Source organism: Phoca vitulina, unplaced genomic scaffold (assembly GCF_004348235.1).
Source record: "Phoca vitulina isolate PV1807 unplaced genomic scaffold, GSC_HSeal_1.0 scaffold8, whole genome shotgun sequence".
NCBI classification, from domain to species: Eukaryota; Metazoa; Chordata; class Mammalia; order Carnivora; family Phocidae; genus Phoca; species Phoca vitulina.
This window is the reverse complement of record NW_022589711.1, coordinates 903,292-920,349: the sequence shown is the minus strand read 5'-3', so window position 1 is coordinate 920,349 and position 17,058 is coordinate 903,292. Positions and strand designations below refer to the sequence as shown.

The following is a 17,058-nucleotide window of genomic DNA, read 5'->3' as shown; positions in this document are numbered from 1 at the left end:
AATAATTCTATACTCCACTAATGTGGACTTAAATGCCCACTATGGCTTTTGAGTCTGAATGGTAGTATTTTCCTCCCATACAGATTGAGTAATGTATATATTCTTTACAGTACAGCCTCACATAATACAGCTCAAAAATGAGACTACGTATGAGGATGGTCAAGTCACACTTATATGTGAAGCAGAAGGGGAGCCTCTTCCAGAAATCACTTGGAAAAGAGCACTAGATGGCATCACATTTTCCGAAGGCGATAAGGTAATAGGAACTCAATATATAGTGATTTTCAATACCATTGTATTCTCAGAGTTTTGCATATTATTTACTCTCACACTGGACTCCAGTTTACCAAGTAATTTGTAGGAATGCAAGAAATGGCTTAAATTTTAAAAAGGTAACTCTACCACAGTCAGCCTAAAAATAAAGTGGAGGAGAAAAAAGTGAAAGTGTGATATTTAAAGATGTTCTTCATTAAGCCACACAATCTTAGGTTGTTGGTGTTCTTAAGTTCGCTTACATGGACTTTCGGCATACATTGAATCTATAAATTTTGTTATTGTAATTTTAGCCCCCCCCACCCCTTGCTGTGAAAATGAAAGTCATTCCAGTTCACCAGAGTCTGCTGTCACCATTAACTCTTTACGCTTTAGAATTGTCTTTGTGCAGTGGTAAGTTAGGTTTTTGCTTTCATGTAATTTAGAATATAATAAAGAGAAATAAGCAGAAGCACACCAAAACACAGCATTTTGGCAATTGTCATTCCTATGTAAATTGGCGACCTGTCACCAGAATGCATTCAAATTACTCACAAATTAATAGATTTTCATTATTGTTACTTTTCATAATTATTTGTATAAAACTCCCATGTATGGACAAAAGTGAAACAGAAAGGAAAACATAGTGAATTAGTGATATGATGAATTGACATTTCACACGTGTAAAAGAGGGTAAGATTAAGCTTACAGATCTCTTTTCTTAATATTAAAGAAAACCCCTTTAAATCTTTCATTAATTTAAACCAAGTTCTACGAAAGAGTGATTTCTGCAATATAAGTACCTTTGACTTACCAACACTGATAGCAGAAAAATTTGAAACCTATTTATCTGAAAGGCATTTTCTATCCCTCCAACTCATCATGTGGTTTTGAACAATATGCTAACTCCATGAATTGACAAAACAGCCATCTCCTTGCCTATTTACTATTTATTCTTTGCAAGAATTGTATTCACATATATGATATGTATATATGTATGTATCATATATATATAAGATGTACATGATATGTATTCATATATATATATATCTATATATCACATTTCTTTGCCTCATTTCCTCCTCATGATGACATTTTTAAGAGAGTATATCTTTTTTGGTAATAGTTATACTATTTTGATATACTTATTTTATATGTACAAATTGAAAATCAAATTTATAAAATATCTCCTGACAACCCAGAGAAGCCATACAAACTTTGCTTTAATATTTTCTTAACAGAAAATCACAAATATTATTAAGGCACAGTTGTCAAATCTGAAAGTAGTTATATTTTCATAAAATTATTTTAAATTATAAAAAAATTAGATATATAAAACTGTAACTGTTTTTCTGTCAATTTAGTACATTTCTATAGACAAGATCTGTCAAGAATAGTGATTTTCATGTCTATAAGCCCTTATTAATTATACCTTCATATACCTAACTCATGCTTTCATTATATTCTTGTCCACTGTAAAACTCCTAAAAGTTCTCATCTTTTTTTTTCATTAGTAGCTGTTTATTGATCAATGGTTTGATGTAAAGTTATTTAAATATATGGAAGTTTTCACGAATTTGCATGTCATCCTTACACAGGGTCCATTCTAATCTTCTCTGTATCATTCCAATTTTAGTATATGTGCTGCTGAAGTGAGCCAGCCAGCATCTAAAAGTTCTCATCTTAAAGATGTGTTTACTCTCATTTAATAGATGTTTCCTAATGTGTATACCAACGATGAGAGATACATTATATTCAGTTATTTTATCATGAAAAGTTATCAAATAACCAGAAGGCTGTGATATTTTTTTATACACTGTAAACCCCAGACCACTCAAAGCCATATGCAGAAATTTCTTCTCTAGTAGTTCTGAAGAATAACTAACTAGCTTTGTTTGAATAGAACTTTCTCTGTTAAAATACTCATCTTTTATTTTTTATTTGGTTTATTTGCTACAAAACAATCATAGAAACCCATATATGCTTTTGTTTTTCCAAATGTAACTTTTATCCAGTTGATAAAGAAATTAAGGTTATTCACTTTCTATCATAACATTTCTCCAAAATCATTTTAAGATTCATATCTTATTTTCTGCATGGTAAGCCTCCTTTCTCCTAACATTACTATTTTTTTCAACAGCCAAAATTCAAAAACTGAATGGTTGACCCGAGCTTTGAAGTAAGGCATATCTAGTTTAAATCTCAGCTCTGCCATTTGACAATATTATCTGAAGTCTTATTAATATGAGTTTCTTCATCTTTAAAATGTGAATAATAATATTTTCTTTCCTTAAAAGTATAAGAAATCTGAGGAGTATACCAAACTCTTTACATTTTGTAAATATTCAATAAACTTTTTTTTATTATATCACTCTGTCATATTACACAATTTTCAAAGCATAGTTTATCTTGTTTCTGTTATTCTGAATAAATTCTAGTTGTTATTGGCTCCATAAAGTCTGGTACCTAAGGTTTGATTAAACACTATCACAGAGTATTTTCAGATCATATCTCTCTTGTCATGGAAAGTATAAGATTGTATTTTCCACAAGAATCACTTGGAGATCCTGTTAAAATGCGCTTTCTAGAATCCCATTCCCCGAGGTTGACTTAGTATGTTTAACACAGGACCTAGAAGGACATATTTAATAAACTCAGAAGGTTGGTATATGGATTGACTTCAGGCCATACTCTGGAAAACAATTCCCTAAGTCACATGAAATTTAATAGCTAATCCTGTCAACAGAAAAATGCTCTTAACAGATTACTTGGCACCTGATAGGGGCTTGGGAAATACGGAACAAAACAAATCAAACTTCCCATCATGCATACACTATCAAAGTTTTGATGAAACTGCTCATTGTGTAGGTCATAACATGAAACAGCATCAATGAAATGTGGCTCATACTAATAACTTCATCCAAAACTATGACCGTGCGCTTAGCAAATATGGTCATCAGTGTAGATTTTCAAAGGATGGGATCTCAATTAATAGTATCCCCTTTCCTTGCCTAAATTTTCAATCACCAGATAAGACAAAAGAAATAAATGGGGATAAAATGTCATGTGGCTTAAATCTGCAGGTCAGTTAATGTTCTTATACCATACTAGAGAATTAGATAGACCTACCCAGCACAGTCCTGCGTAGAATTAGACCTTGTAGCTCCCCACTATGGGAAACTAGGTATCACTGCTAAGGTTACCATCGTGGCTGAGTGCAAGGGAGAACCTGTGGTCTCTACAGGAAGGTCCTTTCTGAAAATAAAAAAGTGCAGCTAGGAAATGCATATTCAGTATGATGCCCCCATAGTTACCAATCAAACATCGGCCTGGTTCTCATGGGGAAGAGTAATTAAGGAGTTGGAAAGTCCAGAACTGGTATGTTCACAGAGCTCCCTTCCCATGGAATAAATGTTAGGTGTCCGTGAGAAGTGTTCACTGCCCAAAAAACTTTATATCTATAACATCTTAAAAGCACTGTATATACATTGTCACAATTTAACTTCTGGTATTCTTACTGCATGGTAAATGACCCCAAAATGTAGTGGAACAAAACAACCATTTTCTTTTGCTCATGATTTTGTGGATCAGGAATTTGGGGAGTCTCAGCAAAGTGGACATCATGAGGTACCTCAAATTGCTCACATGTATATGTTTTCTGTATCTATAGTTTTGTAGAATGATTGAACTATGTATATTAGTATACCATAAAATATCCTTGCATAATATGGCATCCTTCAGAAATGACAACAAAAAATATGGTGCTTAGAGTTCTTTTAAACACACGACTCTTTCATCTAACCCACTTTAATGCATCTTATCTACATTTAAAATAGTATATGTAATTTTTACAACTTCAGAAAATTTCAAAAATATGTGTAATATGTAAGAAAAAGAATATTCACTTGCTTTAAAGATTGTTTCTTAATATTCATTGTTATTTCGGAATAACATTTTGTTCATCATTTTATTGTTAAAGAAATTTCACAGTTTTCACTAACTTTTAATTACCCATTTATTGAAAATTTCTAGGCACTTTAGTGCAACTTATTATTTATGATTCTCTATAAAAATATTGATTTACCAGGGTTATCCAGAAATTCATTACACTGACAGCTTAATACTAGCACATGATTTTGGAATCATCTTAAGATACATTTGTTTATAAAAATCAGAAATGCCTAGCTTCTTCATTTAATAGATACTATACACATAATCTGAATAATATTTAAACATATATAATAAAGTATAGGACAAAAACCAAAGCTATTGTTGCAGAATATAAAACAGCCATGAATTAAAACTTATAAATTGCTTTGTAATTTATAAACTAAGCAATCTAATTTTTATATTAAAATCTCTATTTTTAACATCAAAAACTAATGATGTAATGTATGGTGATTAACATAACATAATAATAAAAAAAATCTCTATTTTTAAAATAAAACCATGCTTCTTTCACAGAGTTGATCTACCGATTATATAAAGTGATGCTTCTACAGTGTTTGACAGAGTCCCTGGCATTAATACCTGTCATCTATTTTGAACCAGTTTCTTTAGATCATTCCTTCTTATCATTCTTATTAATCAATAAATGTTAGTATATGTAAGATTATAAGTATTGATGAATTAGTATGAGAAGTCATGCAAAATGTCACACAAATCAAAGTTTAATCCTAATTTTGTCATTTTGGTGCATCATTCATGATATTACTTCTTATATCTGACCAGTTTTTGCATGTCTAAATCAAGATAATAAGATCTCCCTGTAAAAAGTTTTGGAAGATGAAATGAAAGTCTACATAACAATATCCCAGACACAAATCAAACATCTTAAAAGTGTTAGTTTCTCTTGTCCTTGGAGGTATCCAGTCTTCAGATATTTTATGCATGAGAAAATGATTATATTAATTCCCTGTTAATGACTGCTGTCACAAAGGGAACCAGATAAAAAAAATTACGTGAGCATGGTCGTATGTCCTGTATGAATAACACAACAGTAGAATGGTGTTATAGCTGTTATAGATTGTGCTTCTATGACATAACTATATGTAGAATTTACTAGAAAATCATCTCTAGCAATATCAATTCAAGATCTTGTAACTATATATCACATCCCTCATGGAAGTTGACAATGTCCAGAATCTGCATTTGCATATTCATCTCACTCACTGTATGTTTGATGTCAATCTCCATCCCTGCAGGGAAGCATAGATGAGGGCTCAAACTTCCTATCTTGGGTGAGGATAGATTCTTATGCTAAAGAAAAGCTGGTCCTTCTTCTTATGAAACACAAAATATCACAGATTTCTTTCTGCTCTCTCGGGTCTGTCTTCTCCCCCACCCCCAAATTTTCTTCTTTAAGAAGCGATTCATTTTTTGCCTTCTTTTGGGCCCACGTAGACATCCCACATTACATAGCAATAAATATTGATTCTAAATAGACTCTTTCATATTGTAAGAAAGGCTAAACAGGTCATTAAAATGGGAAGAAAAAAAAGATGCCACACTCCACAAAGCAAGATTACTTAAAGTGCCTTGTCTATAAATTTTCAAAATATGATTTCATAGTCATCTGATAAACCTGGTGTCTTTTAAACATTTTTTAAAGACATATTGTTACTTGTTATTTTAAGAGTAAACGGAAGTAAAAAGATCTACAGGGAGTGATTTTTACTTCTAGAATTCTTATAAAATGGTAAACATAACAGGCATGCAAACCCGCCTATATGAATAGAATGTTTTATATAATAATTATAAAGTGCTTATAATATTATGTGGGAGATGACATCTCACATGTGCCACTTATCTACTCTTAAGATACAGAATCTGTAATTATTTTATTCCTAGTAAACTTGTCCTGCATAGTAAATTATAGGCCTTCCTCTACTAGAAATTAATCCCACCCTACATTGAATAAGAAGTATTTGAAATGTATAGCAGTAAGTTATAACTCTCTTAAAGCAGAATTTCTCAAATTTCAGTCATTCGACAGCTCATCTTTCTCTTTTTCTTTTTTTATTAAATTCGATTAGCCAATATATAGTACATCATTAGTTTCAGATGTAATGTTCACTGATTCATCAGTTTCATATAACACCCAGTGCTCATCACATCACGTGCCCTCCTTAATGCCCATCACCCAGTTACCCCATCCCCCCATCTCCCTTCCCTCCAGCAACCCTCAGTTTGTTTCCCTGAATCAAGAGTCTCTCATGGTTTGTTTCCATCTCTTATTTCTTCCCATTCTGTTTTCCAGTTTTCCCTCCCTTCCCCTATGATCCTCTGTGCTGTTTTTTTTTGTATTTCACGTATGAGTGAAACCATATGATAATTGTCTTTCTCTGCTTGACTTCAACTCTTTTGTATTCATGGGCTGCCTGTTATACACTTAATTTTTTTCTTTAAATTGAATTAGTTTTTCATTTATTCTAATCCTGCCCAAAAATATCAGTGGAATCAAAAGTATGAATATACACTAGTTATACTTTTAAATATCATTAAATAAGTATAAAACTATAAAATAAAAATTGTTTTTCAAAGTCATACAAACCTAGCATGTGTACCTTCACTGGAACACAGACTATACTCTTAAAATAACTGCTTTTCAAACATACTTTGAATTATCATGATATAAAGTGTAGTAATGAAATTTTGGGGACTGGAGCACATTCAAACATATTCTGATTAGGACAGAAACCCATTCTCTGTCCTCCTATTGATGGGACCAAGCACTTCCCTCCAGTAAATAAATATACTTCATTATTAATCAAAGGCTAAAGAGATTACAAATCATAGTGACAGGAACTCATTTAGTTTCAGTCCATAATACCAAGTGGTCCTTTCAAAATGATGCCAATAAACTCAATACATAAAGCGGAGTGGTTAACCTCAAAAACAATTTCTTCTTATTTTTGCTGAAGTGAAACATCAAATTCTAGTCATGGTCTGAGTTTAGATCAGTTCAAAACTTTGTGATTAAAATAATAGGATTTTCTGTTCTTTTACATTTGTTTTGAAAAATGTGTCTGTGTCCAAGAGAGCAACCTGATTCTTTTTTTTTTTTTTTTTTTTTTTTTAAAGATTTTTTATTTATTTATTTGAGAGAGAGAGAATGAGAGAGAGCAAGCACATGAGAGGGGGGAGGGTCAGAGGGAGAAGCAGACTCCCTGACGAGCAGGGAGCCCGATGCGGGACTTGATCCAGGGACTCCAGGATCATGACCTGAGCCGAAGGCAGTCGCTTAACCAACTGAGCCACCCAGGCGCCCGAGAGCAACCTGATTCTATATTAACTTTCATATTTTAAGTCCATACTTTTTGTTACTTCACATAGATGTATTTAAACTGAAATTTAAGATTAAAATTACTAAGCATGAATAGTTTAACATTTAGTTTTGCACTTATGTACAAAAGTCATAGTTTTTGAAATGTCCCTTTCTATTTTAATAGTGTAGAAATGGTGAACAATTTTCTCCATGTATTTAGGCACTGTGATCTGGACAATACTTAAAATGCTCTTGCAGACTAAAATACCAGGTCAAAGGGATTTCTGGCAATAATAAAGATAGGCAGTTCTTTCATACAACTACCTGAACAAAATATGTTGTTTTAAATTTTATAACAATTTAAATATCTCAGCATATATTTATTATTACATGACTGCATTCATTATTAGGTTATTGTTTTATGTTTTAGGATATTATTCCTTATTGTCCATGTACAGCTTTGGACCTAAGGAAACTTCCTGTTTTAAAAAATGATAATGCCTTTTAATGAAAGGCAGAAGGTAATGGAGTGGATGTTTCACATCACATGAAAAACTACACTGAAAATTCTTAGATTTTTTATATTTAAAATGTGAAGATTACATTAACCTTTTCTTGTGTTTCTCTTTTTTTTTAACTCTAAAGCAAATATGACTTCCTGAAAAGATAAATTTCATAAAATGTAAGCAGTAAAATAATCTTTAAAGTGATAGGATTTTATATGACTAATGTTTTCTTTATCACTTACCCAAATTCATTTAACAACTATCAGCAAATACTACTGAGAGCTGTTATGTTTGCATGAACTATGCTAGGCACAAAGAATGCAGCAGTGAAAAAAAAGTTTTCTGTTTTATGGTGCATACAACTTAGGAGGGGAGTTGGAATGAAAGCGTATTTAAAATCAGTAGTCTTTTCCTTATGAATATGCAATTTTGAATTATGCAATTTTCACATCCAAAATACCAATTTTGAGTTTAATGTAAGTGAACTTTTACAAGACTACAGATATAGCTTTGGCATATTTTTCTGTGCTATTACAGACCCAGTTCAACTTGTCCTTCTGACTGGTCTGTGTATTCATGCAGGTTGGAAAGTAGGTCTGCTCTCATCAGAATATCTCCACTCAGTTTGCTCCAGGCTGATAAAAATTGCTTAGACTCTGATTTAAAAAACAAAAACAAAAACAAAAGTAATGGTAAAATTAGCAGCACCTTTGTATTATAATGAAAAATATAATATTTTCAACTTTCTTTTCCTCTTTAAATAGTAGTTAACAAAATGAGATCAACAAACCCATAATTATTGATTTAAAAAGAAGAGACTGTAGAGTTTCAAATATCTGTACTTTATTATAAATGCTCTAGTGAAATGAAAAACTAAAAGGTGATGGCATATTTATAGCATCATCTTTAAGTATGAAGGACAGTATGTAAGTATCTTTTATATATCTTTTAAGTAGCTGTACTTCTGGGCAAATTTTTTACAGCTGTATTTTTATCGCTTTTATGATGAATTTTATTTATACCTTTTTACCAAACCTAGAAGATGCATTTTGGTATGCAATTATGGGCAATTTTTAGTGCCTGATTCTAAGACCAATAAAACAAAACAAAAACACAGGAATATAGGTCAAGGTGAGAAGTATAATGTAAAAAAACAAATAGGCAAATAAAATCAATAGAATGTTTTAGTAAATAATTGAAAGAGCAGTGATGATATATTTGTTCAAGTATTTTAAAGACATCCATACATATAGTTGAACTAGCCATTTGCTTAAGGTGGGTAATCCTATGTGAAATGAGGGGAAGTTATTAAAAGGCATAAACTTTTCATGAATCAGGAATTACAGATAATGAAATTATTAAATTTCAAATGAGAGAATGCCCAGTCTCTTGAATTTCTCTAGCGTAATTTGCAAAATCATCAGTGTCTGAAGGAAATACCTTTATTTGATGTGATGTTGCTTTAGAGGATCTCAAAGAGCTACCCATAGAGTAAGATACATAAAAAGAATCATTTGCAGAACCCATGGGTTCCTAACCATGTTAGCTTTGGTATTCTCAGTTCATATAAAATACAGTCTAATGAATTAGTGTTATGTAGTAGTTATAACATTGATTCTTTATTGTAATTCTTAGATTTGCCATTTACCTGCTCTCTCATATCAGGTAAATTGCCATATTTTTCAAAGGTACGGTTCCATTGTTTATACAGTAAGTCCCCATCAACCTCTACCATTTCCTTATTCTATAAATCTTTTATCAATTAAGTGGAAAACCACACATTTTAATATACAGTTTTTATTCCAATGCTAAGCTCTTTTTTAAATTATTTACTAATTTTCAGCTTATGATTTTCTAATGGCTTAGTATTGTGAGGCAGTGTATTTGCAGTCTCCTTCTTCTATAAAGCTTTTCCATACAACTCACTTATAAGGAAAGTTAAGACTACTTTGGTAATATCTTTGGGAAGAAAAAGTCAATTTCTGATTGTAGAGAAGAATGCCAAAGAACACATATTCTTGGCACCTGTAGATTTTAATGCCTGCATTTTTTTCCCTCTTTGTAGAGATAATGGGCTTTTCTGAAGGATTTTGTATTTGAATGACATTTTTTAGGTTCTCCTAATGCATTTTTTCATACTAGTGCTCTGAGAGCATATTATAAGTCCCTGCTGGGCAATAGGCAAAATGGATACTTCTATTCCCTATCTGATGTAGGTGGTAGAATATAATTAGGCAGGTTGGAAATCTTCCTGGTTGCTACTGAGCTTGCTCAGAGGTGGGTTTTTAATCATTTACAGCTTCCTGAAATTTCTTTTCCAGCCCACAGTTTGAATAACAATTATCAAAAAAGTCAAGTCGTAAGTTCAACGTATCCTTTTAAAAACTACTTTTGAGAAAATTCTGTGAAATATCTTAAAAATAAAAATGTCATTGTTCTTTAAAAACCATTATTTATTAATGAACTATTATTTTTAAACGTGTTATTAAGAATTTCTACTTGAAAAAACTGCCATCAGGTTTGTAAGATGATATAACAGTAGCTCACAATTTTACAGGAACTGTTTTGGGGAAAAATGTTATTTATATACTGAAAGTGATTTTACTATGGCTTTGTAGCAGAAAATATATTTTCTTATAAATACTTTATCCTACATCGACTTCAGTTGATACTTATTTCTTCTTATGAAGCAATCTAGTACTATCCCCTGAAAAAATATAAAATCATATAGCTATAAGGAAATATGGAGATGTCAGTGAATATTAATAGACTTAAAAATAAATTTCCTCGTATTTGTAACTTTGATATTTTGTGAATAATATAAACTAAATTCAATAAAGAAGCTGAAGCAAATTTGAATAAATGCATGACAGCTAGGCAGGCATTTGGGTACAATTTAAAATAATATATATGAAAAATAAATTCAAGTTACTATATAATAGACACAACGTATCTGTGAAAATATTTAAGCAAACATCTAATAAACAGCTTCCATAAAAGTAATACATCTGATGTATTTCATTGTCAACTTTAAGCATGAGACAAAAACAGGTGCATGAAAGAATGTTAGTTACACAATAGTTAATGAATAAAGTTGAATACATTTTAATGAAAATTACCTTAGCATAGTTGCTGCAGTGCCTTCATTGCACTTGAGTGAGGGGTTAACAGATAATAAATTTAAATGATATATTAAACGAAGATTTTCAATAATAACTCTGTTCTGCCATGTACTGAACCGTTGTGTTTATGATGGGGGTTGGGGGTGGGACAAAAATGTTTTAGATGTAAATCAGCCTTGGCTATAATGTTGCACTGTCATGATCTACATCTTGGAGCAGCATTATTACAGTTGCTTTGTAATCCTCAGAAAGTTCTTGTCTAGCTTTCTAAATCTCTTAAACTCAGGTGCCAGATGCATATTTAATAGTGCATCTACTTATAAAAAAAATGTATTTATACTCTATCAAATATGTAAAAGCAATGCAATTCTAATATTTGTGGATCCTACCATTTTTTCCCCCTGACCTAGACCACCCATCTTGCTCACCTCTTTTAATCCCCATACTAAATTTCATTTTCTATTATTATAATTACGACCTCATATGCACTCCTCAATCTTTTTTGGCTTCATGAAATGTTTCTGGCACAGCACCATTCATGGTTTAATTAACCTCCACATCTATTCCACAGATGTGTTAGGACAGCTGAGCTTACCTGGAGGAAAAGCCTGTAATCATTCTGAATGGTCTCTCTTTAAAGTTGTGGCCCATATTCAGTGTGTGTTCTTTGTGTTGTGTACCATTCATCCCACATTTTCCTGGCCCATTTTCTTGGCCAGTTTTATCATAACTACCTTTTGCATTTCCTCCATCCTCAAATTTGCAAGTTTCCTCTATCCTGAAACTTTTGCTGATGATCTGCTTCCTCTTTTACTAAGAAAATAAACAATCAAATAAAACTTTAACAAATTCTTACTACTACATCCACACTCATACATAACTGAACCTATATGTTATCATGAGTGAAATTTTTTTTTGAGTTTTTATGTGGATCCTAGTAGTACCCTTTCTAACATATGATGGATATAAGTCCAGTAATTCAGATCCCTATTCTCAACAATATTTTATTCAGTACCTTATTTATCATTCCTATCAACATTCAAAAATATTCTATTATTTTTTCTTTTATGTATATATTATATATAACACATACATTTTGCAGTATATCTGTAACATACACATATACCACTACACATACATGAGAATATACGTGTGTATACAGCATATAGATAGGCAGATGGTGATGATAGATAGATAGATAGATAGATGATAGATAGATGATAGATAGATAGATAGATAGATAGATAATCTCATCGCCTCCGAATACCATCTGATTCTCCATCCTCTCTATTTACAGCAAAATCCCTTGAAAATGTTGTTTAACCTTGCTCTAATTTTCTTTCTCCAATTATTTCCTGAATACAAACTTTGATCATATCACTCCACTGAAGCTCTCTGACAAGTTTACCAGTAACTTTCATCTTTTTAAACTTAATGGCAAATTATCAGTCCTCATTTTTTTTTTCTGCCTTCTCCTCATTTTCATTCTGCCAATGAAATTATCTCTTTTGCTTAAAGCATGTCTTTGGCTTGCAGTATGCTCCTGGTTTTTCTTTTGCCACACTTCTCACTACTTTCAGTACCCTTTGATCACTCTTTGCCTTCTAATTGACCTCTAAGTGATAGAGGGCCCCATTTCGGGGCTCATTCTTGAATTCCTTTCTCTATGTTTAGTCCCTTGACTTATTCATCTAGTCTCATGGCTTTGATTATCACTTGGATCCATTAAACTCTAAATCTCAACCAATGGACCTCTTCACTGAACCTTAGTCTTCTATATCCAATGGTATACCTTCATTTAGATATTTAATAAATAGCTGAAAATGAAAATATCCAGTACAATTCTGTACATTATCTTCACATTTGTTTCTTCCTCAGTCATCCCACCTCATTAAATGGTGACTCTTTCCTTACAGTTATATAGACTAAAATTCTTGGTGCTATTTTTGATTCTTGTCTATTACTATACCCATATTCTTTTTTTTTTTTGCAAATCCTGTTAGCCCAATTTTAAATATATTCAAAACTTGATCATTTCTTAACACCTACCTGTTACTGTTCTGGTCCAAGCCATCATAATTACTTGCCTGGATTATTGCAATAACTTTTTAAGAGGTCTCAATGCATCCCCATACCTCCCATCAGTCTCATTAAAATAGCTAGATTGCTCCACTTGAAACAAGCCAGATAATATCACTCTTTTGTTCAGAAGTTTCCAGTAGTTTCTCATATCATTCGGAAATTCATTCTATTACCTACATGGCTCTATATGGTAGGCTACTCTTCCAATTTCTGTTATCTCCTTTTTCCTCTTATTGTTACGGAACCTGGACTGAATCGCCCGATGGAAGAACCAAGCGGCCCTTGGACATCTTGGAGGATAGGAGGTTTATTTAACGCCGAGGGGCTCAGAGGAGAGTGGTCTCCAAAGGTCTGAGCCCCGAACACAAACAAAGGGGGCAATTTATACACTTCTACTTCCACATACTTGACACTTGTGGTGTGTGCGTGAAGCGGGGCTGGGAAAAGGACTCGGATTGGTGCATGCAGGAAGCAGAGCAGGGAGAAGAACCCAGAAGAACCCCGGGACAAGGACTGGGAATTTCTTGTTGGCTTGGTTGGCCATCTTAGGACACAGATTTTCTTTATCATTATGTCCTACTATTAAGGTCAATTAGTTTCAACCAGTAAGATTTCATATTCCTCCATCAGTCCTTGGATATTGCAAGTTTTTCAGTGGTGTTTCTACTTTATCCATCTAGAATATTAACTACAAATAGCAAGTCATAAGTGTAGTGAAAACTGTCACAAATCTTTGATGTACTGACTGCAGGTTCCAGTTACTTTGGAGTCTTCTGAGAGAGTCCTAGATGGCCAAATTGAAGTCTGTATAATAGATGATTGATTTGTTTTTTTATTAACATATATTATTTGTTTCAGGGATACAGGTCTTTGATTCATCAGTCTTACATAATTCACAGAGCTCACCATAGTACATCCCCTCCCCAATGTCCATCACCCAGCCACCCCATCCCGCCCACCCCCCTCCACTCCAGCAATCCTCAGTTTGTTTCCTGAGATTAAGAGTCTCTTATGGTTTGTCTCCCTCTCTGGTTTCATCTTGTTTCATTTTTCCCTCCATTCCCCTATGATCCTCTGTCTTGTTTCTCAAATTCCTCATATCAGTGAGATCATATGATACTTGTCTTTCTCTGATTGAGTTATTTCACTTAGCATAATACCCTCTAGTTCCATCCACATCATTCAAATGGCAAGATTTCATTTTTGATGGCTGCATAATATTCCATTGTGTGTGTGTGTGTGTGTGTGTGTGTGTGTGTGTGTGTGTGTGTATATATATATATATATATATATATATATATATAATTTTCACCACATCTTCTTTATTCATTCATTTGTTGGTGGACATCTAGGCGCTTTCCATAGTTTGGCTATTGTGGACATTGCTGCTATAAACATAGGGGTGCCTGTGCCCCTTCAGATTGCTACATTTGTATCTTTGGGGTCAATACCTAGTTGTACAATTGCTGGGTCATAGGGTACCTCTATTTTCAACTTTTTGAGGAACCTCCATACTGTTTTCCAGAGTGGCTGCACCAGCTTGCATTCCCACCAACAGTGTAGGAGGGTTCCCCTTTCTCCGCATCCTCACCAACATCTGTCATTTCCTGACTTATTAACTTTAGCCATTCTGACTGGTGTGAGGTGGTATCTCATTGAGGTTTTCATTTGGATTTCCCTGATGCCGAGTGATGTTCAGCACTTTTTCATGTGTCTGTTGGCCATTTGGATGTCTTCTTTGCAGAAATATCTGTTCATGTCTTCTGCCTATGTATTCTTGATTGGATTAGTTGTTCTCTGGGTGTTGAGTTTGATAAATTCTTTATAGACTTTGGATACTAGCCCTTTATCTGATATGTCATTTGCAAATATCTTCTTCCATTCTGTCGGTTTTCTTTTGGTTTTGTTGACTGTTTCCTTTGCTGTGCAAAAGCTTTTTATCTTGATGAAGTCCCAATAGTTCATTTTTGCCCTTGCTTCCCTTGCCTTTGGAGATGTTTCTAGGAAGAAGTTGCTGTGGCTGAGGTCGAAGAGGTTGCTGCATGTGGTCTCCTCAAGGATTTTGATGGATTCCTGTCTCACATTGAGGTCTTTCATCCATTTTGAGTCTATTTTTGTGTATGGTGTAAGGAAATGGTCCAGTTTCATTCTTCTGCATGTTGGCTGTCCCAACACCTTTGGTTGAAGAGACTGTTTTTTTTCCATTGGACATTTTTTCCTGCTTTGTTGAAGATTAGTTGATCATAGAGTTGAGGGTCCATTTCTGGGCTCTCTATTCTGTTCCACTGATTTATGTGTCTGTTTTTGTGCCAGTGGCCTACTGTCTTGATGATTACAGCTTTGTAATAGAGCTGAAAGTCCGGAATTGTGATGCTACCAGCTTTGCTTTTCTTTTTCAATGTTCCTCTGGCTATTCGGGGTCTTTTCTGGTTCCATACAAATTTTAGGATTATTTGTTCTATTTCTTTGAAAAAAGTTGATGGTGTTCTGATAGGCATTGCATTAAATGTGTAGATTGCTCTAGGTAGCATAGACATTTTCACAATATTTGTTCTTCTAATCCATGAGCATAGAATGCTTTTCCATTTCTTTGTGTCTTCCTCAATTTATTTCATGAGTATTCTATAGTTTTCTGAGTACAGATTTTTCTGCCTCTTTGGTTAGATTTATTCCTAGGTATCTTATGGCTTTGGGTGCAATTGTAAATGGATTGACTCCTTAATTTCTCTTTCTTCTGTCTTGTTGCTGGTGTATAGAAATGTAACTGATTTCTGCGCATTGATCTTATATCCCGCCACTTTACTGAATTCCTGTATGAGTTCTAGCAGTTTTGGGGGTGGAGTCTTTTGGATTTTCCACATAAAGTATCATATCATCTGCAAAAGTGAGAGTTTCACTTCTTCTTTGTCTATTCAGATGCCTTTTATTTATTTTTTGTTGTCTGATTGCTGAGGCTAGGACTTCTAGTACTAGCTGAATAGCAGTGGTGATGGTGGACATCCCTGCCATGTTCCTCAGGGGACTTAGGGGACAAGCTCTCAGTTTTTCCCCATTGAGTATGATATTCGCTGTGGGTTTTTCATAGATGGCTTTTATGATATTGAGGTATGTATCCTTTTTCCCTATACTGTGAAGAGTCTTAGTCAAGAAGGATGCTGTACTTTGTCAAATGCTTTTTCTGCATCTATTGAGAGGGTCATATGGTTCTTGTTCTTTCTTTTATTAATGTATTGTATCACATTGATTAGATTTGCAGTGGCTAAAGAGCTTCCTACTAAAGAATGAATGGGTCAACCAGGAAATTAAAGAAGAATTTTAAAAATTCATGGAAACAAATGAAAATGAAAACTCAACTGTTCAAAATCTTTGAGATGCAGCAAAGGCGGTCCTAAGAGGAAAGTATATAGCAATACAAGCCTTTCTCAAGAAACAAGAAAGTTCTCAAATACACAACCTAACCCTACACCTAAAGGAGCTGCAGAAAGAACAGCAAATAAAGCCTAAACCCAGCAGGAGGAGAGAAATAATAAAGATTAGAGCAGAAATCAATGAAATAGAAACCAAAAGAACAGTAGAACAGATCAATGAAACTAGGAGCTGGTTCTTTGAAAGAATTAATAAGATTGATAAACCCCTGTCCAGACTTATCAGAAAGAAAAGAGAAAGGACCTAAATAAATAAAATCATGAATGAAAGAGGAGAGATCACAAACAATACCAAAGAAATACAAACAATTATAAGAACATATTATGGGCAACTATATGCCAACAAGTTAGATAATCTGGAAGAAATGGTTGCATTCTTAGAGACATATTAACTACCAAAACTG

General features: G+C 33.4%; 1 protein-coding gene and 1 non-coding gene across 3 annotated transcripts in view; one reads left to right on the top strand and one right to left on the bottom strand.

Moving 5' to 3' along the window:
• Positions 1–17,058, top strand: part of NCAM2 (neural cell adhesion molecule 2) — a 517,778-nt gene that overhangs the window by 355,209 nt on the left and 145,511 nt on the right. For both annotated transcript variants that reach the window (XM_032406278.1, XM_032406279.1), the window contains exon 8: positions 111–256. In XM_032406278.1, coding sequence (XP_032262169.1) covers positions 111–256 — 146 coding nt within the window. The remainder of the gene's footprint in view (positions 1–110; positions 257–17,058) is intronic.
• LOC116634159 lies at positions 1,806–1,910 on the bottom strand. The gene has a single exon (XR_004299872.1). It is a non-coding gene; the product is annotated as a U6 spliceosomal RNA (small nuclear RNA).